The sequence below is a fragment of the Suricata suricatta genome, chromosome 8 (genome assembly GCF_006229205.1).
Source record: "Suricata suricatta isolate VVHF042 chromosome 8, meerkat_22Aug2017_6uvM2_HiC, whole genome shotgun sequence".
NCBI lineage: Eukaryota > Metazoa > Chordata > Mammalia > Carnivora > Herpestidae > Suricata > Suricata suricatta.
The window spans coordinates 66,326,174-66,354,098 of NC_043707.1; the positions used below are offsets into that span (position 1 = coordinate 66,326,174).

The window sequence follows — 27,925 nt, forward strand, 5'->3', positions numbered from 1 at the left end:
GGTTTCTCCCTTTTTATTAAAAAAAATTTTTTTTTAATGTTTTATTTATTTTTAATACAGAGAGAGACAGAGCATGAGAGGGTGAGGGGCAGAGAGAGAAGGAGACACAGAACCGGAAGCAGGCTCCAGGCTCTGAGCTAGCTGTTAGCACAGAGCCTGATGCGGGGCTCAAACCCACGAACGTGAGATCTGACCTGAGCCGAAGTTGGAGGCTTAACCGACTGAGCCACCCAGGCGCCCCTGGCTTCTCCCTTTAGAAGTCTCCACATTCAGGGGTACTCTCACTAGTTTCTGAGGCATAGTCCCAGGCTCTCCAAAGAAATCTCTTACCACTTTCTTTTATTCTTTAATGGAAGCTCCAGAGTGGGCTGGTTTTATAGATGTGGCGTATGTCCAACTGAAGGATAAGACATATCTCCTCATTGCAGATACCTTCTATCTTTAATTTTAATTCAGATATGCTTGGATCTCCTTCCTAACTTTCACTTGGCTGGGAAGATGAGGGAAGCAGATGAAAGAGAAGGAAAATCTTTCATCAGAATTCTTCACTTTCTACTAAGTTGAGGGTACCACAGACTGCCTTCCTTCTTTAGTTTCCTTACTTCTAGAGGCTGGAATAAATGACTGATTAAAGGTGGCTAAGGAATTTAATGTTTCTCAGTAAACCCCAGCTGGTAGTGAAGGTGGTGCTATATGCAACTGTTCATGGCTCTATTTGTACAGATGCCATTTTATACATTCTCCATTGTTTGAATTTACTCTATGACTATAGGCTATTTTTTATTTACTTATTTTTCATTTTCTAAATTCTCTACAGTGATCATGTATTACTTTTATAATCAACAAAAATATCTTAAAATAATTATTTTACATCAATATTCCCTTTTTATTGGATACTTGAGGAAATCGTATGCATTGTATGGATTTTTATTAGGTAATTTTAATAATTTAAATAACATTTAAATTTATGTTTTTGTGTTAGGTAGGACTTCCCTACTTCTATATAAGTTGTAGCTGAAGAAGGTTCTTCGTACTTTCAGGGCAAAGAACCAATGAAACACTTGTGATAAATGTGGGGTTTTTTTCTTTACATTTATTTATTTATTTAGAGAGAAAGAATGCATGCACACAAGGGGAGGGAGGGGCAGAGAAACAGGGAGAGAGAGAATCCCAGGCAGGCTCTGCAATGTCAGGGCAGAGCCCAATGTGGGGCTTGATCTCACAAACTGTGAGATCATGACCTGAACCAAGGTTAAGAGTTGGATGCTTAATTGACTGAGCCACTCAGGCAACGTTCAGATAAATGTATTTTGTTAAGGGAGAAGATCACTTTGGTTGCTGACTTCATTTCTCTTAGTTCTAAACTCTGACTCAGTCCCAGATGCACATTCCACCTTTGAATTATAAAGGATACTCCTATATCCTTTCAATAAACTCCATGTCAATTTTACTTAAATGAACTGAATTTGTTTCTTTGCAAGCATATCATATCAGAGTTCCCATTAAACTGACTGAATTAAAAAAAATTTTTTTTACATGTATTTACTTTTAAGAGACAGAGAGTGAACAGGGGAGGAGCAGAGAGAGAAAGAGACACAGAATTTGAAGCAGGCTCCAGGCTCTGAGCTAGTAGTCTGCATGGAGCCCGATGCAGGGCTTGAACCCACGAACTGTGAAATCATGACCTGAACCGAAGTCAGATGCTCAAACGACAGCCATCCAGGTGCCCCAACTAAATATTTTTAAGATTCATAGCACTATTCACTATCAGAGTTAGAAATCTAGTAGGTAAAAGATTTCTGAGACTCAATAATTACCTTCTGAAAGAAATTACAGTAATCTCTTCTTAAAATATAGATTGCGACTTCTTTTAATCCTTCTAGTCCATACATATCAGCCATATTGAGTATCTGACTAAAATAAAAATAGATAGATTGTTAATTCTCCAATTGAAAAACCAAGGACGAATACACAGTAATATCCTAATAATATATAGCCTATTTAAGAAAATAGTAATCTGAATTATTTTAACTCTAACTTTTTGTTCTACATACTAGATATCCTTTATGGATAATAAAAAGGACACAGGTCAAAGGTTGGAAGCACTGTCACATGACTTGGTTAGAGAAGAATAACATGAAGTGAATTTGGAGAAGTTTAAATTACCCTCATATTCTCAGTGACATATTTAGCAAAGTCCAGGAAGTTGCTTCAAAGGCTGTAAAAGTTATAAAACTCTTTGCAACAAATCTGTATAATAAAAACTTGGGAGCAGTGCAATTAACTGATGCTTATCATATTGAAAATACTTACAAATGACCCGAAGATTGAAAGCAATATCCAATGCCTCAGCACAAGTTTCCATTGCTTCTTTCATTTGGCAAGAATTTTCTAGCAGCACACTTACTTTAGGTACTTAGAAAACCTACAAGCTTTGAGAGCATGATAAAATTTCCTATAGGTTTCTGGGTTGGGGGGGAGCTTCAGTACTTAATCCCTGTGACTCAAGACACTTTCTGTCCAAAATCACACTTACTCAGTTTGTCGTTTAAAAAACCAATGAATATTTAAATTAAAAATCAGCCTTCATTTGTTTGGTATTAAAACAGCAATAAAAGAAGAAGACATCCAAAAATTAGAAGAGCAAGGAAGATTTCACTCTCTACTACGATTTCAGCGCTAAGATGGCATTTCACTAAAGAGCACTTAAGAACCACTGTTGTTCTTTAGGATGTCTATATTCTTAAAGTAATGTTAAGGTTTTTCTTTTTCATTTTCTTTTGCTGTTTAAAATAATAATCCTAAAATTTGAAAACAAAATAATAAAATAATTGTTCAAAATTTGATAAAGATTCTATTTTACTTTATAAAACTTTTATTTTCCAAAACAAATCTAAGGGCTTTCTAAAACAATTTGAGTCAAATGAAGACTTTTCTTAATTTTATTACTATGAGTTGCTAGATCATCTTTTCTTCTAAATAAGGCGACTTCTTATTTTTAGATACTCTCCAAATACACATAATATAGCAAAATAATGAAGGTGAAGCTTCTATTTCATTGACACTTTAAAACAAAGCTCAATAAAGCAGACAAAGTATTAATACTTTTATATTTACAATGATTAAAAAATAATACATACCCAACATTAGCTTTGTCTGGAAAGTCCAAAGTTCCTCCATATATAAAATGCATCATAACATTTATTTCTACATGGTTTATACTGAAATATAAGAGAAAAACAAATTCAAATTCAGAAATAATTAAGGTATAACTGATATCAATGATATATTCTATTTCTCATAAAATTTTAGCTAAGATAAAGTTTAATTTCACTTTTATCTGAAGAATATATTCTTCAAATAACATCCATGCAGTTATTCCATTAATTTAAAATGAAAGATAACTACAGCTATAGATTTTTATATAAGTTATAAAATATTATTAGTATGTTATTCAAATCATTGATTATTTGTTCAGCATCTTCTATAATGAATTTTTAGAGTTAGAAGGGATCTGAGAGGTCACAGTCCAACATCTGGCTTATTAGGAAATCCTTTCCTCAGCCTAACAAATGGCCTCTAGTCTTCTTAAAGTCTCTGATGAACAACTCTATTCACTAAAAATATTCTTGTTGCACAGACTTCTTAATTTATAATACCTATCCAGAACCTCTAGCCTGACCAACATCCTCATTACACAGATGAAAAGATACGACCTAAAGAAGTAGTCTGGAGTGGTAACTTTCATGTCCTACTGACTACTGGATCTCAAACGAGTTCACGGCCTCCTTCCTCTTCCCTACCTCTCCTAGCACCCTAGATTCAGTCTTTTTTCTGCTGTTCCTGTTTTGTTCATAGCACTGTTAACAGGGCTTCTTGCATTTGGTTCATGTACAACAACTGTTGGTCAATGGTCTGGAGGAACCCAAGAGGTAATGTGATTTCTTTTTTTCCTTTCTTCTCTGCTGAACGAGTTTGAAGATGGGACTGGGAAAAAATGCATCTGCTATCCAATTTCAGACTTTCTTTCAGGTGCGTTGTCATAAAGGAGACACAGTAGGGAAGTCAACTTTGGCTCTTACCTTAACACACATTTTTCTGCTTGAAGAGTTTTTATCAATAATAAAGAAAATGTTTTCTTACTTCATCTGCTGATTCTTTCATATTATTTTGAACAGGAAGAAGTACATTATTTATTACATTTCCAAAAACCTCTCAGCATCTAGATTATCAGGTAGCTACCTAAATTAGAGCATGAGATTCATCTTAATCCTCTTCCTCATTATAACCCATCACTTATACCTTCAAAAATTTTTTGAATTTTTCCTCTGCTGTCTATTTCTCCTCTTACTGCTCTGGGAGAGGAGAAATTTTTTCTTTTATCTGTACTATGACTGTATCTTCTCTTTCATGTGAGTTTTCTACCTGAAATAATCTCTTTGCATCCCATTTCCCACCTGCTGCTATTAGAGTGAAAACCTTTCAACAATTCTCCATTGCCCAAAGAAAAAAAGTTCAAATTCCTTAGACTGGTGTATAATGTTCTTTATCATCTGACCTCTAGTTCTCCCTCTCTAGCAGTGGTTCCAAGATAAATAACTAGGAAATAACATTTCCTATACCTGAACTACTTATAATTCCTTATACATCTATGTCTTAGTACATCTGTTCACTCTGTTTAAAATGCTCTCCCTCTCTACCTATTTCATTTTTCAGACACCAGACACATGGCTCTTTATCTCTGATTGTTTTCTTAATCTTCCCAAGGAAGAAAAATAACTGAATGGTAAACATAGTAATAACTAACATTCATTGAGCACTTATGAGCCAGACACTGAGCTAATAAGCATTTTGAGTGCCCTTAGCTCATTTAATCCTCATAACAACTCAACAGTAGATACTATTATTAGTCTTATTTTATAAATGAAAAAATGGAATCAAGTAAGTTGCCCAAGGCCAAATGGCCAGTGACACACTGTCATTTAAATCCAGGCTGAATGACTCCAAAGCCTGGGTTCTTAAGCAGTATACTATACTATATACTTCCATTATCACATTTATCAGACCGACTTGTGATTTTGTTTATACATTTGTTTCTCCTTCTAGACTGTCTTGTTAGGGCAGGCTTTATTTTATTTATCCTGGTAGTTCCAGTAGCAACCAAATGTCGCATTGATTCAATACCCCAGGATGAGAACAATTTTCTTCCCCCACACAATACTGGAGCTCTGTAGTGGAATCAGAGTGGGAACAGAGCTGGTAAGACTCTCACAGTTTGTTAAGCATAGTATCTAATATATGCTAAAAGCAAGAAAAAAAGGAAAGAGAGAAGAAAAGAAATGGAGTTCCGCAGGGTAGGACTCAGAAAGGTGTTTGATTCTATGGTCTTACACAATATATGCTCAAGACATGTTTGAAAAATGTTTAATGAATGGCTTACTAGGGCACTTACAGCATTGCCCTAACCCTTCAGAAGAATATGGAATTGAAAATATAGAAGTATTTTTAAATTCATTTAATACATATTTACTGGCCCCCTACTATGGTTAAGTACTAGTTTCTGGTGATTCAAAAACTCCACATCTTTAATACTTAGGAAAAAAGTTAAATCCATATATACTATGGATATAGTAACATTTGATCTCAGAATAATCATGCCGTATTATCTGCAGTCTGCTAATCTAAAACACAAGCATGATTACTAGAATGTATACTATTCCGAGCACTTCCCATCAAATTTTCAAAAGCCATTCTTCTTACTGTTAACAAGGATTAGTCATTTACGGTTAAACAATAGTTTCTTTCCAGACCTGACTTTTTAAACAAAAGATAATAATGACTAAATAAAAACAATAGTTTTATTAAACTAAATAGCAACACCAGACATTTGGGCCTATATATCAATATATGGTTGGGGCGCCTGGGTGACTCAGTTGGTTAAGCATCTGGCTTCAGCTCAGGTCATGATCTCACAGTTCGTGGGTTCGAGCCCTGCATCAGGCTCTGTGCTGACAGCTAGCTCAGAGCCTGGAGCCGGTCTTGAGATTCTGTGCCTCCCTCTCTCTCTCTGACCCTCCCCTGCTCATGCTGTCTCTCTCTCTCTCTCTCTCTCTAAAAGAAATAAAAACAGTAAAAATAAAGAAAGAAATAAAATATATGGTTATAAAAACAGGAAGAAAACATTTTCCCTCAGTTTAACAGATGTTTTACTAAACTGCATTCTCATTACAGTGTTGTAACTCAATTGTATTTTGTATTTATAAAAACATGATCAAATGACCTAGAAAGCCAGCAAATCACTTCGATAGCCCACAGTTTAAATGGAAAGATTGAAACCACTATCCCTGTGTAAATGTAATCAGAATTAAAGCTTTTAGGAGACGAAAACATTACATACATTCAGGGAAGAAAGACCTATGAGAAGACAGAGCTCTAAGATCAGAGAATAAACATGTACCTAGTCTACTAAAATCTCTGTGCTTTATGTGTGCTTCCTAAAGTTTCAGGGTCCTGTGTGTGGACTAAGGTAACACAGGGACTCATTCATTTGTTCATTCATTCACATTCAATTACTTATTGAATAATAGGCTCTACTCTAGACCTTGAGGATACAAGAAGCTTTCATTCTAGAGAGAGGACATGGACAGTAAATATGTAAACAATATATATAAAGAACATACTTTTAATAGTGAAAAGTGCCATGCAAACAACACAACAACATAATATAAAAGAGGGTAATGCGACAGTTGGGCTATAGTTACTTCAGGTGGGATAGTCTGGAAAAACCCAGGGCCCAGATCATACAAGGTCTTGTATGTTTGTGGTAAAGGTTTTAGTTTAATTTTCACTGTGATAAGGCAGCACTGAGCAATTTTAGTCAGAAGAGATATACATATATCTAATTTATATTTCAAAAGATCATTCTGAAAATTTAGTGTAATCCCAGGAATCTCTCAAGGGAGATGAGAAAAATCCAGATTTATGTTCCAAAGCCCCAAGCTACCAATAGAAGACTTCTATTTATATAAAAATGGAAATATGTGCAGTTATAGATACTGGCTGTGGTTCAATTTCCAGTATAGGATGTGGAAAATTTTCCTCTTTGCCCGTGAAAACTGGAGAGCTTCCTTCCACCTCTCAACATTGGGGCACAGGTAGAGCCATGATTACAGGACTCTACTATTCCTACCTCAGTTTACTGAAGGCTGTCCCTCTTGAAAAATAGCATGTGCATTATAAGTCTCTAAGTTACCAACTCATTAAAAACTGTAATTCTTTTATGTGAGGACAGACAGGATTTCATTCTAATCTATTGCAGAAAACATTCTGCAGACATACAACAGTGGCACAGTTCCAAAAATGCCTGCTAATCAAGCAAAAGCAAGCATTGCTGTCCTGGTATTGGTAATGGCCCTTGCTTGAACCCATTTCTCTCTAAAAAATGAGAACAATCTAATCAAGGGAAAAAAGAAAAGACCAATATTAATAAGCACTATATATTACATACCAAGCACTATATCTCATTTAATCCTTTCAACAACTTCAGGAAACTCAGAGAAGATAAAATCATATAACAAGTTAGGACTGGACACTGAACTGCCTGATGACACCAAAGTCCATCATCTTTTTACTGTACTACATTACCCATGCAAACATCTACCAAAGTACAAAACACAAGCTAATGTGAAAAAAGAATTTGTTTTGTAGATTACTCTATTATAATATAAAAAAATTTTAGAGGTGTGGTTTTTTTAAAAAGTGAAGTTTCTAAATACCTTTTAGCCTTCCTATAGTTTTATATCCTATGATAGATACTAACATCATTTTAGGTAGTAATTTGACACAGTCAACTTGATACATGATACAAGATGGAAAAGCAAGATGTATTGTGTGATGATAATAAAGGATATGGATAAAACCCAATATCTATCAGGAGAAACTTCATTTTAGTTTTAGAAAAGCTTGCTTTAACAAACGAGATAAAACAGTTAGCCAAAAAGAAATGTATCCTTATTTCCAATGTGAGATTTCCAGCAGTGAGTCACCACTGGCTGATCTAGTAGCTACAGGAAAGGTGAATCAGTGAGGAACAGAGCCTTGCTTACCACAACAAAAGTGATAGGAAAATACTGTAAGGGTCACGAGTGAGCCTAATCATTATTGTCACTACTACAACATACTTTTTATTTCAATGACATTTTTTTTAGTATAGTTGACACACAATGTTACTTAAGTTTCAAGAATACAAAATAGTGATTCAATAACTGTATATGTCATGCTATGCTCACCTCAAGTGTAGTTATCATGCAACACTACTATAATACCATTGACTGTACTCCCCATGCTGTACCTTTTATTCCTGTGACTTATTCTTTCTATAACTGGAAGCCTGTATCTCCCACTCCCCTTCACCCATTTTGCCCACCCCCCACATATTCCCCCTCTGTCAGTCATCAGTTCTCTGTATTTATGGGTCCGTTTCTGCCTTTTGTTTTATTCATTTGTTTTGCTTTTTAGATTCCACATATAAGTGAAATCATATGATATTTGTCTCTGATGACCATTCACCAACTTCAGTAACCTGATCAAGGGAAAGCCAGATAGAACTCTGAAACAAGTTTGGCTACTTCTATTTGGCTTTCCCTTGAGCAAGCTACTAAAGTTGGTCAGTAGTAGTCAGGCCATATTTTAACAGGAAATATTCATCCATCCTATCCATCATAATCAAGGATGGAAAATTACAGGTAAGAGAGTAGAGACCAATAGTTAATGCTATACTTCCTTGTCTACTAACCTCTTAATAAACTTCATCTTTAAAAGCCTATGTGTTTTGAATGTTTAATCTGATCACTCATGAGGGCTGATTAAGGACTGCCTTTATTCCTATAGCTAAACTCAGAGGTCATCTTAAACAATGTAAGAGAGATAAAAGCAGAGCAGTTCTGGTTGAAGGGGCAGCGCTTCCCATGTAGATTTCTCCTCAGATCCCAATCCCCTGCCATGTGTTTGCTTCCTAGCTTACTACCAAGAACTTTAGTGTCCTATGGGATAAAATCTGAAAATCAAGGATTTAAGTAGTGGAGGAGAAGAGTATACACCAGGTCAAGAATACATGCCAACAAGAAACTTTTAAATTCTTTAATGACTGTGCTGGAATGGACACTGAATTAATTATCAAAATCCATGTGATTTATATTCAACATAAGCGCTTATTTACCAGGTGACTCCAGGAAGACATTTAACTTAACTGATCTTGTTTTTACTCATCTGCAATATATGAATTCACTTGCTCTCTCAAAGACTGATTCTAAAAACCAAAGGGCATGGTAAATGTGGAAGCCCAGAAAAAACATGGCATTACTATTACTCCTGAGGACCCAATCTATTTGGAGAAAGGAAGAAAGAGCTACATAATAGATATCAGATAGTAAAAACTGTCACTAAACCTACAAGGAACTAAGATTTCTTCTAGGAAAAAATGAGACATGTGCTTTCTGTAAATTAGTTTTCCCTGCTGCAGAATGAGATCTCATAATCACACTCTTCTTTTGACTTTTATCTCACTACATAGAATCATATGATTTTTAATGTCAAAAGTTGCATTCTGATTCAAACTAGTGTTACCTCTCCATTTAAATTTCTTTTGAATTCATTTCTAAGGAGAGTGGATTGGCAGTTTTTTTTAAATGATGTCTAAAACATCTAAAAGTTTCCAAAATTACACCAATATAATTATCCCTAGGATTGGCACACTTAGAAAGACTCTAGCCTCTACTAGCACTACTGATTCAGCAGATATTTTAAATTCATCATAAAGGAAGAGATCGTATTAGTAGGATACACACATGTTTCAGCCTGTTTTTCAATAGTGATAATAGAATTTCACCAACTGCTCCATCTATACATCTCTTTTACCCAGGATAATAAACTCTTCAGCTTGGCATCTAAAACCTTCCATAATCAGAAACTACTTGGTTGTCAGAGGCAGCGGGAAGGAGGGTGGATGAAATGGGTGAAGGTGGTCAGGAAGTACAAGCTTCTAGTTATGAAATAAATAAATGCTTGGAATATAATTTACAGCATGGTGACTACAGTTAACAATACTACACTGTACATATGAAAGTTGCTAAGAGAGTATATCTTAATATTTCTCATCACAAGAAAAATATGTGTAACTATGTGAGGTGACAGATATCAACTACACTGACTGAGGTAATCACGTTGTAATACATACGTACATCAAATCATTATATTGTACAACTAAAACTAATTTTTTATCAATTATATCTCAATTAAAATTTTTTTAAAAAATTAAAAGAGCAGCTCAAATGAAAAATAGGGAAACAGGGGGCTCTCAGCACGGATCTGCTGCGCTGGGGAAGTGTGTGAGCCCCAGCCTATAAGCTCGTAATAATAAAGCCCTTTGCTTTTGCATGCGTGACTGGGTCTCCCCGGTGGTTTCTGGTTTGGGGGAAGATATTGGAAACTTGGGTATTACAGTCTGATCTCACGGTTTGTGGGTTCGAGCCCCGCGTCGGGCTCTGTGCTGACAGCTCAGAGCCTGAAGCCTGCTTCAGATTCTGTGTCTCCCTCTCTCTCCGCCCCTCCCCCACTCATGCTGTTTCTGTCTTAATAATAAATAAAATCATAAAAACATTAAAAAAAAAAAGAAAAATAGGGAAACAGCGTTACTTAGATGTAGATATTATTTTTTTAATATCACCAAAGCAATTCATGTGATATTTTAATACTATATTAGTGAGAGACAAGAAAAACAGAAGAAAACAAACCTGCCATGTATAAGTATTTTATGCCTGTGGAAGACAAATTAGAGAGGACCTTCATTTTAGTAGCAATATTAGGTAAAAACTTGGTGATTATATGTGAGTTTACAGCCTCCATTATTTTCTCTTTATTACTATTTCATTAGTTGTTTTTTTTTTTAGTTTAAAGAACAAATTGCAATAAGGGAATTTACAAGATTTCATGGATATATAACTGAAGTCACTAATGGAGGCAGCTACTGAAGCTACATCCAAAAGATAGACTGGAAAATACACTGTGATATATATATTGAAACTGTGGTAGTATAAACAAAACATAATCTTCAAAAGGCCCTAGAAGACGAAAATGGGAAAAGAAAACACATCCTTTTGCATGTGTTTCATTTGAATTAAATAAAATATGAAAAAAATAAAAACACATTATATATTCTTACACGTCATGTTTCAAAATTCCATTTCTTATAGAGTGAAAAATTATAAAATGATAGGCATATGGAGGTCTATTCTAGTTAGTAAGAGAACCAGATGATTATAGCCAAGAAGAACCAAGATTATAGGTCAGGGTTAAGAATAAACGGTTAAGATTTTATCAATAATTTCTATGCATCCACTGTCATGGAATTGCCACTATCATTATTCCGTACCCAAGGTTCTGGTCAAGATGCAAGGCTGAGAGTTTCCCTCAAAACTCCCAGCCAATTTTCCTAAGAAAGCCCTCTCCCATACTGTATACTACAGAATCTCACAGTGATTATCTGTGACCAAAAAAGGGTCCTTTTTGGGAACCCTGGGTGGCTTAGTAGGTTAAGCGTCCAGCTTTGGCTGAGGTCATAATCTCGCAGTTTATAAGTTAGAGCCCCACATCGGGCCCTGTGCTGACAGCTCAGAGCCTGGAGTCTGCTTTGGATTCTATGTTTCCCTCTCTCTCTGCCCCTACACCATGCATGCTCTGTCTCTGTCTCTCTCTAAAAAAATGAATAAACATTAAAAAAAAGAAAAGGTCCTTTTTATCATTTAAGATACTAGTTTATCTCCTAAAAACTATCTTGGCAGTTTATATAAACTGCCACCAATTGTGTAGACTCACTATTGCCTTATGGTAAGTCAATGAAATCTACATTTATCCAAATTATTCTTTAAAAGAAAAAGAAGAAACTACCTTTTACATACTGAACATTTGTATTTCCCTACCTACCCAAATTCATATACTGAGCCCTAACTCCACGATGTGGCTGTATTTGGAGATGGGGCTTATAAGAAATTAAGGTTAAATTAGATAATAAGGTGGGGCCCTGCCCTGAGGTGCTAAAATAGAAGAATCACCAGAGAGCTCTCTCTCTCCCTCTACCTTCTTTTCACCTCCCTGTGTCCCCATGCACTACGGGAAGGCCATTAAGCTCACACAGAGAACAAGCTGCCTGCAACCCAAGGTAAGAGCTCTCATAAACCTTGCTGGTACTCTGATCTTGACAAATTGTGAGAAAATAAATTTCTGTTGTTTCAGCCACTCAGTAGTGATATTTTGTTACAGTAGTCTGGGAAGACTAACACGCTATCTCTACTAAATGTTCCCTACTATCTCTCATTCTCAGAAGATGTGCTTCACTGAATTCCATAACATGAGAAACATTTCATTGAATATACGAAGAAATCAGATTCATAAAAAGTGTTTTGTACGAAGTATTATTTGCAGTCGAGCTGCCTTGTAAAAATTATGCTTACCCTTGAAGAGTAATACACTTCTGGGAGCTTTCAGCCCAACAGCCACTCAGCATTGCAGCAAAATAACTGGATCTGGCACTTAAAATGGCTCTAAAGGAAAAGGGAGAAAAACACAGGTAAACATTTATGTGTTATGCAAAATGTAGTTCTTTATGAAATTCTTCATCTTTACCTCTTAAAACATGATAACAAGCTATTTGTCTTGTTTGTATTCCCTGGAAGAATTATAACAAAAAAATTACAAACCTATATTTATACCTGAATATTTTTGATTACTTAATTAGAACATTAATTCCAATGTCCTTTTTATCTTTATTTTTCCTCTTGAAAGCTCTTTACCTTTATAACAATTGAAACCATTTCCATGAATAAGCGAGCAACAAATAACGTACAAATGGAGAGATAAAGAAAATATGTTATTTAACATTTTGAAGGAATATCAATAAAAAGGCATTAGAATTATAAAGGTCCTGAGTACAAGTTAAGAACTCACCCAATTATGCTAAAGAACAGCTATATCTTAGGTATGAGAAATGACAGGGAAGATATTTTCTTCTGAATTTTCATTCTATCTTTTCACAGAACATGTCAACATATTATTCATTCTTTAATTCGACAAATATCTATTGGCTTCTGTTTTGTGCTAGGCAGTATACTAAGTGCTAGGAATACAGCAATAAATGAGCTACAGAGAACAATGTTATATTCTAATGGAGAATGAGATGGAAGAGTGGAGGGGAACAAGAAGAAAAATATACTTCTGGCAATGGCTTACTAGATTGTCTCAGACCAACACTTGTGAAAATAGCTAAGAAAAAAGGAAGACACATATAGATATAGACATTTACATAGATACAGATTTTTTTTAAGAAAGCAAGAATGATTTGAAGACATCAGAAGGATACCATGGTCACAGATTTTGAGACAAGTTTTTTTCTTTTAATTTTTTTTATGTCCTTTATTTCTTTTTGAGAGACAGAGAGAGACCGTGCGAGCAGGGGAGGGTCAGAGAGAGAGGAAGACACAGAATTTGAAGCAGGCTCCCGGCTCTGAGCTGTCAGCATGGAGCCTGATGCAGGGTTCAAACCCACGAACTGTGAGATCATGACCTGAGCCAAAGCCGGATGCTTACTGACTGAGCCACCCAGGCGCCCGGAGACAAGTTTTAAGAGAGATGGCAAAAGAGATGACCCAAGCATTTTAGGTAACTTTCCACTGAGGTGACTGCCAAATCTGAAAGAAAAAAAACGGTTGAGAAGTAAGCTGAGTACAGCTTTTGACAGTCTTTATAAGCTTGGAGGCATACAAATTGATATTCGGGTCAATCAAAGAGGGGAGGCTTTAGTGGATACTCCAAAATTTCAGTTGGATTCTGAAGGGCTATACCCTAAATGAAAATGAACAGGAAATAGAAAAGCCCTTATTAGCACTTAAGTCCTTTGACTTTGAATCTGCTCAATTCCTAACTGGATTAATGTGATCTACAGCTAGCCTCACATATCTGGCCAGAAGCAGAAGGAAATCCAGTCTTCGTTAAAATAACATCACATGGTGGGTCAAATTATTTCTATTAATATTCAATAAAATTTCTAGCAATCATCAAAAAATAATCAGGTGTAATAGTGAACTAGAAAATGAAGGGAAAAAACTTCATATACCCTATTATCAAAAGAGGTCAATAGGAAAAAAATTAATAAAAAAGTGCAAGGCTTCCAAATTAAAAGCTATAAAACATTGCTGAAATAAATTTTAAAAGATCTAAGAGAGGGCTAACTGTGCTCATAATTTGAAGACCCAGAATTATTAACACATTCATTTTGCCTAAATTAATTTCTAGATTTCAAAACAATCTTGACCAAGTTTTTAAAGTGGCAATTGATAAGTTGATTTTAAAAGGTATATGGAAATACAAAGGCACTACAATAGCCAAATAAGCATCAGAAAGAAGAAAAAAGTTGAAAGACATGATTTTCAGACTTACTATAAAGTGACAGTAATCAAGATAATATGCTATTGATGTAGGGATAGATACACAGATTACTGCAACAGAACTGAAAATCCAAAAACAGACCACACCTATATGACCAACTGCTTTTCAACAAACGTGTTAAGGTAATTTGATGGGGGAAAGGACAGGGTTATAAAGAAAAGGTACTGGAATTGGAGACTTGCAGGGAAAGAAATGAACCTCAACAGTTAACCTCACACCATACACAAAAACCAACTCAATATAAACCAAAACCCAAATATAAATGCTAATGCTATAAAATCTCTAGAAGAAAAAAGATGAAATCTTTGTAACTTTGGGGTAGGCAAAGATTTCTGAAGGCAATAAAAAGCATGAACTAGTTTTTTAAAAAAACATAAAAAATATAAATTTAACAAAATTAAAAACTTCAGTCTTTTAAAAATGGGCATACACAAAGAACTTATCAGATAATAGTCAAATTGACAGAAGCAAACTTCCTTCAAAAAACAAGTTATGGCCAGTTGTACAGTAAGATATCACATCAACTTTTGAGCATTAGATTAGGACTGAAAAAGCTATGGTCAGAACAGGACATGATTTATTTTAAGGGGGGAAGATACATATTTGTTTCTCAATAGTTTACTTATATTACAATTTGTGCCAAATCAGTTTAAGAGTGCTTTAAAAAAATGGGCGAAAGATGACCAGAAAAATCACAAGATATGCAAACGGCCAATAAGCTTATGAAAAGATAGTCAATGTACTGATTAGGAGAATGCAAAATAAAACCACAATGTGATACCACTATACATTTACTGGAGTGGCAAAAATTAAAGACTGACAAATGTCAAGTGGTGGTGAAGATGTGGAACATGCAGTAAAATGGCACAAGCTTTTTGAAGAAATGTTTGTCAATTTCACAAAAAGTTAACACTCACTTACCATAAAATCCAGCACTTATCCCTAGGAATTTACCCAAGAGAAATTAAAATATATATTTACACAAAGACTTGCACAGAAAAACCACCTTTCTTATAGTAAAAGCTAAATCAACATATCCAAAAACAGGAGAAAGAACCAATCATGGCATATTCATATATACTGCAATACTGTTACCAATAAAAACTGAATAATATTTTGATATGCATAATATTCAAGGATAAAGCTCAAAAACATCATACTGAGCAAATGAAGCCAGACATAGTATGTCTGAGTTCATTTACATGAAATTCTAAGATAAAACAACCTGTGATTTAAAAAACACAAAAACAGGAAAAGAACTCAATTTAAAAATGAGCAAAATATATGAACACAAAGGCACCAAAGAAGATATACACATGGCAAATAAGCATACGAAACTCAATTTGTAGGGCAGGGGAGAGGGGAGGTAAATGGACACGGGAGAACTTTCAGGGGATGAAAATTCTCTATCTTGGTTGTGCTGGGAGTTCCACAGGTTTATGCATTAGTAACAACTCATCAGGACTTCATGGCATTATACTAGGCTTCTATGTTCACCTCATTCCATGGATACAACTAGGTAATAATACTCACATCAGTGTAATATCTCAGAAATGATACAAAGACTGGCAGTATAGTTTCTCCACAGCTAAAGGAAGAGAAGAGGCCACACTGAAAGGGTAGGAATGGCAGAGACGCTGTCAGGAGCCAAAGAGATCAGTGGAATTGTCTGCAGTGGGAGGGACACCATTGCAGAGAAGGGCAGGCCCCCACACCAGACACCCAGGTAAGGGGGAGCCTGCACAGAGAAGCCAATCCCCATAAAACTTGGCTTTAAATATCAGAGAGGCCTAACAATCAGTGGGGCTTACCACCTGGAACTCTAAAATTTAGACTCAGCTCTGCAAGAGCCAGGAACACAGAATCCCTGCCCTTACAGAGAATACACAACAAACAACCCTGCTGAGATACAGCATAGAGGCACCAGTTACAAGGACACCTGGAGTATACAGGAGGAGATTTATTTATTAAGCTCAGAGTATATGCTGGAGGGGCAGTGATCATTGGGAGACTTCTAAAAGAGTTGGTAGGCACCATTCTCCTCTGACCCCGTAGCCTACATATACGGACACCTGTGAGAACCAGCGAAGCATGTACACTCTCTACCTAGCTTGTTAACAGCGTGTCCCACCCCCTAAATTCTCCTGGGGACCTATCTCCTTCATCCCAGCCTGGATAGGTGTTTTCCTAGGCAGCTGCAGGTTCCCTCCTGCAGCAGACTAGCTCAGACCTTCCTGACAAAGAGCATCCCACTTCCATGTTCTCCCGCGAACACGCCCTTTACAATATGCCCTTGGCAGGAGATCATCCAAAGCAGTGTCATAGGCCTGGTAATGTACAAACAGCCCTATAAGGGGCCAGCACCACTCCAAAATGACTCCTGCCGTCAGGGAGAGGGGAAGATAACCACATACACTGGTCCAACCCCAGCCCCAGCAGTGGGCTGGGGGCAGATATTGGCTCTGAGTGTGGGACCCAACCACCAAAAAAAAAGCTTCTTAGGAGACAACAGAGGGAATGTGCCCTACAGTTCCGTGCAGTAGCATCTCTGGCAAACACCTGGTCTGACTCAATCAAGTTCAAGGTGGCCTCAGACTGGCCCACTAACACAAGGAGCAATCCCTACCCACAACAGGAAAAGAGAACCAATTGGACTGAGGCAGAAGAGGCTTAGCAACAACAGTAGGTCACACATACACACATAGGAAACCCCACTGAAGTGTAAGGTTCTGATTAATAGGGCACTGTACTGCAGAGCACTACAGAATCTCCTCTTCATAAGGCACTACTTTCAAGACCATGAGATGCAGATGACTTTCCAACTACACAGAAACAGACAGACAGAGTTAGACAAAACGGAGAGAGAGGAATATGTCCCAAATGAAAGAACAAGACAAAATTACAAGAGGTCTAAATGAAATGGAGAATTTTAAGTAATGGTTATAAAGATACTCACTGGGTTTGAGAAAAGAGTAGAAGACCTCAGTGAGACTCTCAACAAAGAGATAGGAAACATAAAAAAGGACCAATCACAAATGAAAAACTCAATAACTAAAAGTAAAAGTATATTAAAGAAAATAAGGTAGACTAGGGAAAACAGAAAGGATAGAGACCAGGAGGACAGAGTAATGGAAAGCAATCAACCTGAACAGGGGAGAGAAAAAAGAATTAAAAACAGACGTAGGGAACTCAGCAACACTATTAAGTACAATAACATTCACATAATAGGGACACAGAAAGAAGAGAGAGAAAAGGAAACAAAAAATTTATTTGAACAAATAATAGCTGAAAACTTCCCAAACCTGGGGAAGGAAACAGAAATCCAGATCCGAGAGATAGGAGTAGCACCAACAAAATCAACCCAAAGAGGTCCACACCAAGGGACATAGCAATTAAAATGGCAAAAAGTAATGATTAAGAGAAAAATTTTAAAACAGCAAGAAAAAGCAAGCAAACAAACAAACAGAAAGGTTACATATGAAAGAAACCCCATAAAGCTATCAGCTAATTTTTCAGCAGAAAATTTTCCAGGACAGAAGGCAGTACCATGACATATTCAAACCACTGAAAGAAAAACCCCTGTAGTCGAGAACTCTATCCAGAAAGGCTATCATACAGAATTGAAAGACAGATAAAGAGGTTGCCAAACAAATAAAAGTTAAAGGAATTAATTCATCATCACTAAATTAGGCCTATAAGAAATGTTAAAGGGAATTTTTGAATGGAAGAGAAAGACCATAAGTATGATAAGAGAAGTAGGAAGCACAAAAGCAGTGAAATTAAGTACATCTATAAAAACTGGTCAAGCAATTAACAAAATAAAAAGATGTAAAGTATGACACTATATACCTAAAACATGAAGGAGAGGGGTGACAGGGAGAGGTATAAAGAATGCGTTCAACCTTAGAGTGATCATCAACTTAATACAGAAGATGTTACATATAAACCTAATGACAACCATAAATCAAAACCAGTAATAGATATTCAAAAGAATAAAGAGAAAGGAATCCAAATATATCACTAAAGATAGCTAGCAAACCATGAGAGAAGAGAATAAGAGAAGAAACAAATAGAAAAGAAATACAAAAACAACCATAACAAGTAACAAAATGACAGTGACCCCATACCTATCAATAATTACTTTTAATGTAAATGGACGAAATGTTCCAATCAAAAGACATAGAGTGATGGAAGGATAAAAATGCAAGAACCATCTATATGCTGCCTATAAGAGACTCTTTTCATACTCAAGACACATGCAGATTGAAAGAGAAGGAATAGAAAAGCATTTATCATGCAAATGGAAGTAAAAAGAAAGCCAAGGAAGCAAGATTTATATTGGACAAAATAGACTTTAAAACAAAGACTGTAACAAGAGACAGAGAAGAACCCTATATAGTCATAAAGGGAATAATCCAACAAGAAGATATAACAATTGTACACGTTTGTGAACCTAACACTGAGGCACCCGAATACAAAAGCAGCTAATAACAAACATAAAGAAAGTAATTGACAGTAAATACAATAATACTAGGGGGTTTTAATGCCCCATTTACATCAGTGGATATATCATCCAAACAGAAAATCAATAAGTAAACAATGACTTTAAATGACACATTGGAGGAAATGGATCTACAAATATATTTAGAATATTCCATCATAAAGTATCAAACATTCTTTTCAAGTGCACATGGAGCACTCATGTATAGATTAGCATTAATGCACAGATCACATTAGGTCACAAAACAAGTCTCAACAAATTCAAAAAGATAGAAATCCAGCCATAAAGCTTTTCTGACCACAACGCTATGAAGTCAGAAATCAACCACAAGAAAAAATCTGGAAAGAACACAAATATATGAAGGTTAAATAACTTGCTACTACACAATGAAGGAATCAACCAAGAAATCAAAAAGAAAATAAAAAAATACATGGAGACAAATGAAAATAACAAAACAGTCCAAAATCTTTGGGATGCAGCAAAAATTATTCTAAGAATAAAGTTCATAGCAATATAAGCCTACCTCAAGAAAAAAATCTCAAGTTAACAACCTAACCTTACACCTAAAGGAGCTAGAAAGAAAAAAAACTCAAAGCCAGTAGCAGGAAAGAAATAATAAAAATTTGAGCAGAAATAAGCAAAATAGAAACTAAGAACAATAAAACAGATTAATGAAACCAGAAGGTGAATCTTTGAAAAGATCAACAAAATTGATAAATATTAAACCACTCACACACACACACACACAAAAGATGGACAGAGAGGACTCAAACAACATCAGAAATGAAAGAGGAGAAATAATAACTGACAAAAATACAGAAATACAAAGGATTATAAGGGAATTATACAAAAGATTATACAAAGGGAAATACACAAGATTTTAAGGATTATAAGGAAATATTATAAAAAATTACATGCCAACAAATTGGACAAGAAATGCATAAATTCCTAGAAACATGTAAATACCCAAGGCTGAATCAGATGAAATAGGAAATCTGAACAGGCCAATTGCCAGCAATGAAATTAAATCAGTAATAAAAATCTTCAAAAATCCAGGACCAGATAGTCCTGACTGAAGTCCAAAAAATATTCAAAGAAGAGGTAATACCTATTCTTTTCAAAGTATTCCAAAAAACAAAAGAGGAAGGGCAGTTTCAAAATTCTTTCTATGAGGCCAGTACTGCCCTGATACCAAAATCAGTTAAAGACACCACCAAAAAAGAAAACTACGGGTCCACACCTTTAATGAATGTAGATGCAAAAATCATCAACAAAATATTAGCAAACCAGATACAACAATACATTTAAAAAAATCATTCACAATCAAGTGGGATTTATTACTGAGCTGCAAATATACTGTGGTTCAATATTTACAAATCAATCAACATAAAACATCAACACAAGAAAGGTTAAAAACCATACAATCATTTCAACAGATCCCGAAAAAGCATTTTACAAAGTACAACATTTATACATGATAAAAAACCTCAACAAAATAGGTTTAGAGGGAACATAGCTCAATATAATAAGAGCTATATATAAAAAAAAACATGCAGATATCATCATATTCAATGGTGAAAAACTGAGAGTTTTACCCTAAGATCAGGAATAAGACAAGGATGTTCACTCTCACCACTTTTTATTCAACACAGCATTGAAAGTCCCAGCCATAGCAATTAGACATGAAGAAGAAATAAAAGGCATTCATACTGATGAGGAAGAAGTAAAACTGTCACTATCTGCAGATGACATGATATATACAGCAAATCCTAAAGATTACACACACACAAACTACCAGAACTGATAAATGAATGCAACAAGGACAGAGGACACATAATCAATATATAGAAATCTGTTACATTTCTATACAACAGAAGTAGCAGAGAGAGAAATTAAGAAAACAATCCCATTTACAATTGCACAAAAATAATAAGATACTCAGATGACACAGACAATAGAAAGATGTTCCATGCTCATGTACTAGAAGAACAAGTATTGTTAAAAGTCTACACTGCCCAAAGCAATCTACAGATTTAATGTAATCCTTATCAAAACATCAACAGCATTTTCCAGTAAATTCAAACAAACAATCTTAAAATCTATATGGAACCACAAAACAGCCAAAACAATTTTGAAAAGAACAAAACTGGAGGTATCACAATCCAGGGTTTCAAGATCTACTATAAAGCTATTGTAATCAAAACAGTAAGGTAATAGCACAAAATAGACACAAAGATCAATGGAACAGAACAGACAGCCCAGAAGTAAACCAGGATTAACCTCTGAAGTGAATTAATTTTCAACAAAGGTGGTAAGAATATGCAATGGGGAAAAAAGTCTCTTCAACAAATAGGTGTTGGGGAAATAGGGCAGCTATAAGCAAAAGAATGAAACTGGATCACTTTCTCAGACCATACACAAAAATGAACTCAAATAAAAACCTAAATGTGAGACCTGAAACCATAAAAATCCTAGAAAAGAGCACAGGCAATGACTCTGACATTGGCCATAGCTACAGTGTTCTAGATATGTCTCCTGAGGGGCGCCTGGGTAGCTTAGTCAGTTAAGCATCCAACTTCAGCTCAGGTCATGATCTCACAGTTTGTGACTTCAAGCCCCGCCATCAGGCTCTGTGCTGACAGCTCAGAGACTGGAGCCTGCCTCAGAGTCTGTGTCTCCCCCTCTCTCTGTCCTTCCCATGCTCATGCTCTGTCTCCTCTGTCTCTGAATAATAAATAAATGTTAAAAAAAAAATCTTAGATATGTCTCCTGAGGCAATGTAAACAAAAGCAAAATAAACTATTGGGACTACATCAAGATAAAAAGCTTGAGAAAGCAAAGGAAATAACCAACAAAACTAAAAGACAATCTAGAGAATAGGAGAAGATATTTTCAAATGACATATCCAATAAATAGTATCAAAAATATATAAAGAACTTATATAATTCAATACCAAAAAAGCAAACAATCCAAGTTAAAAATGGACAGAAGGCATAAACAGACATTTCTACAAAGAAGATACATAGATGGCCGACAGACACATGAAAAGATGTCCAACAGCACTCATCATCAGGGAAATGCAAATCAAAACCACTATGAGATATCACATCATACCTGTCAGAATGGATAAAACAAAAAACATAAGAAACAAGTGTTGGCAAGGATGTGGAGAAAAAGGAACCCTCATGCACTGTTGGTATGAATGCAAACTGGCACAGCCACTCTGCAGGATGAACAGTTCCTCAAAAAACTAAAAATTGAATTACCCTATGATCCATCAATTGCTCTACTATGTATTTACCAAAAACATAAAAAATATTAATTCAAAGAGATACATGCACCCAGATATTTACAGCAGCATTATCTATAAAGGCCAAATTATGTTAGCAGCCCAAGTTTTCGTTGATAGATTAATGGACAAACAAGATGTGGGATATGTATACAACTGAATATTACGTAGTCATAAAAAGGAATGACATCTTGCCATTTGCAACAACATAGACAGACCTAGAGAGTATAATGCTAAGTGAAATAAGCCAGTTGGAGAAAGACAAATACCATATGATTTCACTCATATGTGGAATTTTAGAAACAAAACTTCCAAACTCATTCTATGAGGCCAGCATTACCTTCATTCCAAAACCAGACCCCACTAAAAAGAACTACAGACCAATCTCCCTGATGAACATGGGATGCAAAAATTCTCAACAAGATACTAGCCAACCAGATCCAACAATTCATTAAAAGAATTATTCACCATGCTCAAGTGAGATTTATTCCTGGGATTCAGGACTGGTTCAGTATCTGCAAATCAATCAACATGATACATCACATTAATAAAAGAAAGGGTAAGAACCACATGAACCTCTTAACAGGTGCCGAGAAACCATCTGACAAAATACAGCATCCTTTCTTGATAAAAAACCCTCAAGAAAGTAGAGACAGAACGATCATACCTCAAGATCATAAAAGCCAAATAAGAAAAACCAACTAATATCATCCTCAATAGGGAAAAACTAAGAGCTTTCCTCCTAAGGTCAGGAACACAAGGATGTCCACTCTCACCACTATTATTCAACATAGTGTTGGAAGTCCTAGCCTCAGCAATCAGACAACAAAAAGAAATAAAAGGCATTCAAACTGGCAAGGAGGAGTCAAATTTTCACTCTTCACAGTCGACATAACACTATGTGGAAAATCCAAAAGCCTCCACCAAAAAACTGCTAGAAATGATCCATGAATTCCAACAAAGTCACAGGATATAAAATCAATGTACAGAAATTGGTTGCATTTCTATACACCAATAATAAAGGAGCAGAAAGAGAAATCAAGGCATCGATCCCATTTACAATTGCACCAAAACCCATAAAATTTCTGGGAATAAACCTAACCAAAGAGGTGAAAAATCCATACACTGAAAACTATACAAAGCTTATGAGAGAAACTGAAAAAGACACAAAAAGAAAAAATATGCCATACTCATGGATTGGAAGAAAAGCAATCTACATATTCAATGCAATCCCCATCAAAATAACACCAGCATTCTTCACAGAGCTAGAACAATCCTAAAATTAGTATGGAATCAGAAAAGACCCCGAATAGCCAAAGCAATTCTGAAAAAGAAAACCACACCTGGAGGCATCATAATCCCAGACTTCAAGATGTATTACAAAGCTGTAATCATCAAGACAGTATGATACTGGCACAAAAACAGACACTTAGATCAATGGAAAAGAATAGAGAACACAGAAATGGACCCACAAATGTATGGCCAACTAACCTTTGACAAAGCAAAAAAGAGTATCCAATGGGAAAAAAAGCTCTTCAGCAAATGGTGCTGGGAAAACTGGAAATGACATGTAGAGAGTTGAACCTGGACTCCTTTCTCACACCATACACAAAAATTAACTCAAAATAATCAAAGACCTAAACATAAGACAGGAAGCCATCAGAATCCCAGAGAAGAAAATAGGCAGCAAACTCTTTGACCTCAGCTGCAGTAACTTCTTATTTGACATGTCTCCAGAGGCAAGGGAAACAAAAGCAAAAATGAACTACTGGGACCTCATCATGATAAAAACTTCTCCATGGTGAAGGTAACAAACAGCAAAACTAAAAGGAACTCTACAGAATGGAAGAAGATATTTGCAAATTACATATCTGATAAAGAGTATCCAAAATCTATAGTTTGTCAAACTCAACACCCAAAAAACAAATAACCCAGTGAAGAACTGTGCAGAAGACATGAACACATACTTTTCCAAAGAAGACATCCAGATGGCTAACAGACACATAGAAGATGCTCAACATCACTCATCATCAGGGAAATACAATAAAACCACAATGAGATACCACCTCACACCTGTCAGAATGGCTAAAATTAACAACTCAGGCAATAACAGATGTTGGGGAGTATGCGGAGAAAGGTGAACCCTTTTGCACTGCTGGTAGGAATGCACACTAGTGCTTGCATTTGGAAGACAGTATGGAAGTTCCTCAAAAAATTAAAAATAGAACTACTCTATGACTCAGCTACTGCACTACTAGATATACTTCCACAGGATACAGAAGTGCTGTCTCAAAGGGGCACATGCACACTAATGTTTACAGCAGTGCTACTGACAATAGACAAAGTATGGAAAGAGCCTACATGTCCATCAACGAACGGATGAATGGATACAGAAGATGTGATACATATATACAACGGAATATTTCTCGGTGATTAAAAATCTTGCCATTTGCAACAATGAGGATGAAACTATAGGGTATTATGCTAAGTGCAATAAATTAGAGAAAGACAAGTATCATATGACTTCACTCAGATGTAGTAATTTAAAATACAAAACAGATGAACATAAGGGAAGGGAAGCAAAAATAATATGGAAACAGGGCAGGGGATAAAATTTAAGAGACTCTTAAATACAGAGAACAAACTGAGCATTGCTAGAGGTGTTTTGGGTGGGGAAATGGACTAAATGGGCAAGGGGCACTAAGGAGGACACTTGTTGAGATAAGCACTGGATGTTATATATAAGTGATGAATCACTAAATTTGACTCCTGAAATCATTATTACACTACAAGTTAACTAACTTGGATTTAAATTAAAAATTAAAATAATAAAATAATAAAATAAATAAAAACTCTTAAGGCTTAAAAAAAAAAAGTAAAAAAAAAAAGGGGGGGGGAAACCAAATAGTAGACTCTTAACTACAGAGAATATACAGATGTTACCAGAGGGGAGGTGGAGGGTGAAATAGGTGAGGGGGATCAAAGTACACTTATCAGTGATGAGCACTGAGTAACGTAAAGAATTAGTGAATCACTGTATTGTAACCTGAAACTAACATAGCACCATACGATAACTACAGTGGAAATAAATTTTTTTCATTTAAAAAATTTAAAAAACTCATTAAATTGGACTTATATGTGAATTCTAACATAATAAACCTAACTGTAAAAAAAAAAGAATAAAAATAAATGCTACAAAATAAAGAAAATTACAGGCCAGGATGACTTCCCTAGTAAAGTCAAATAAACATTTAGGAAAAAGTAAAATCAATCTTACTCAAATTTTTAAAAATAATACATAAAATAGAAAACAAAAGAAGCAATACTTCCCAACTCATTTTATGAAGTTAACATAATCTTGAGACCTAATCCTAACAAGGACACTACAAACAAAGAAAAATTACAGGCCAACTTCCCTCATAAATATAATTGCAAAAATATTCAACAAATATCAAGTAACTTATCTAGCAATAAATAGAGTAAAACATCACAATCAAGTTGAAATTATTATAGGAATGCAAGATTGCTTTTAACATTTCAAAATCAAGTAATATACTTTAGCACATTAACAAAATAAAGGAGAAAATTGTGATCATTAAAAAAAGATGCAGAAAAGCGTCTGACAAAATTCAACACCAATTTATGATTTTAAAAATTGGCAATTCTAATCAAAATCTCAGAGAGCTGTTTAGTAGATATTGACAAAGTGATTCTAAAATTTATATGGAAAGGCAAAGAACCAAAAATAGTCAACTCAGTGCTGGAAAAGAACAAAGTTGGAGGATTAGACTACCTGATTTCAAGAGTAACTATTCAGCTACAGTACTCAAGACAGCATGTTCTTTGTGGAAAGTGGAGACACACAGATCAGTGGAATAGAACAGAGGCCAGAAATAGACACACAGAAATATAGTCAACTGAGTTTTCACAAAAGCTCTATGGCAATTCAATTGTGAAAGAATAGTCTTTTCAACAAATAGTGCTGGGACAACTGGATATCCCCATGCAAAAAAGTAAACCTAGATAAAGACCTTATATCTCATACAAAAATTAACTCAAAATCGATCAGAAATATAAATGAAAAATACAAAACCCTAAATTTCTAAAAGAAAACATAAGATCTTGCATTTGGTGGTGAATTTAGATTCAACACCAAAGTACAATTTATTAAAGAAAAAACTGATAAGCTGAATTCTATTAAAATTAAAAATTTTAGCATGGCAACTATGGTCAAGAATATTTTATTTTTATTATTATTTATTTAATTTTAGAGAGAAAGAGCATGAGTTGGCGAAAGGGGCTAGGAGGAGAGAAAGAGAAACTTAAGCAGGCTCCATGGTCAGTACAGAGCCCAATGTGGGGCTTGGTGACATGACCCTGGGATCACGACCTGAGCAGAAATCCAAGAGTTGGATGTTCGACCAACTGAGCCACCCAGGTGCTCCTCAATAATATTTTATTGTACATTTGAAAGTTGCCAAAAAAGTAAATCTTAAAAGTTCTCCTCACAAGGGAAAAAAACTTGTTGTAACTTCGTATGGTGATAGATGGTAACTAGACTTACTGTGGCGATCACTTAACCAGGTACACAAATACCGAATAATTATGGTGAATACACGAAACAAATACAATATGTCAATTTGACCTCAACAAAGAAAATGAAAAACTCTTGCTCTGTAAAACACCTGTTAAGAGAATAAATAGGCAAGGCACCATCAGGGAGAAAATATTTGTAAATCACATATCAGATAAAGGACTTCTGTCCAAAATATAAAAGAATTCTTAAAATTCAACATTAGACAACAAACAACCCACTTAAAAGATATGAACAAAAAACTCCCAATGATATACAGATGGTAAATAATCCTATAAACAGGTCCTCAAGATCATCTGCCATTAGGGAAATAAAAAGTAAAAATAAGGATGCATGGCTAGCAGTGAAGTGTGCAACTCAGGGTATTAAGTTCGAGTCTCACACTGCATGTGGAGCCTACTTAAAATAACAAAAATTTTTTAAAAAGGTAAAATGAGATACTATACAAACCTATTAGAATGGCCGAAATTCAAAAAACTGACAATATCAATTGCTGATGAAGATGAGGACGAAAAGGAACTAGTGGAAATGCAAGTGCTATAGCCACATTGAAAGATAGCTTGGCAGTTTCTTAGCAAGCTAAACATAATCTTACCATATGATTGACAATCACACTCCTGGGTATGTACCCAGCTGATCTGAAAACTACGACCACACAAAAACATGCACACAAATGTTCACAACTTTATTCCTAATCACCAAGTCTAAGGCAATCATAATGCCTCTCAATAGGTGAACCAATAAATTGTGGTACATTCTTGGGGTGGCTGGGTGGCTCAGGCAGTTAAGCATCCAACATCTGTTCTGGTCACACTCTTGAAGTCTGAGTTTGAGCCCTATGTCAGGCTCTGTGCTAACAGCTCAGAGCCTGAAGCCTACATCAGATTCTGTGTCTCCCTCTCTCTGCCTCTCACCCCTTTCAAAAATGATCATTAATTTCTCTTTCGGCTGCTTCATTTTTGGTGTATAGGAATGCAACTGATTTCTGTACATTGATTTTGTACCCTGCGACATATGGCCATTTGTAGGAAAGTGGATGGACCTT

The 27,925-nt window shown here is 35.5% G+C and overlaps 1 protein-coding gene across 1 annotated transcript in view; it reads right to left on the minus strand.

Annotated features, from left to right (window-relative positions):
- Nucleotides 1–27,925, minus strand: part of KIAA1107 (KIAA1107 ortholog) — a 104,610-nt gene that overhangs the window by 29,842 nt on the left and 46,843 nt on the right. Inside the window, exons 5-7 of the mRNA XM_029945803.1 lie at nucleotides 12,507–12,596; nucleotides 3,141–3,221; nucleotides 1,818–1,914 (exon numbers count right to left, since the gene is read on the minus strand). Coding sequence (XP_029801663.1) covers nucleotides 1,818–1,914; nucleotides 3,141–3,221; nucleotides 12,507–12,596 — 268 coding nt within the window. The remainder of the gene's footprint in view (nucleotides 1–1,817; nucleotides 1,915–3,140; nucleotides 3,222–12,506; nucleotides 12,597–27,925) is intronic.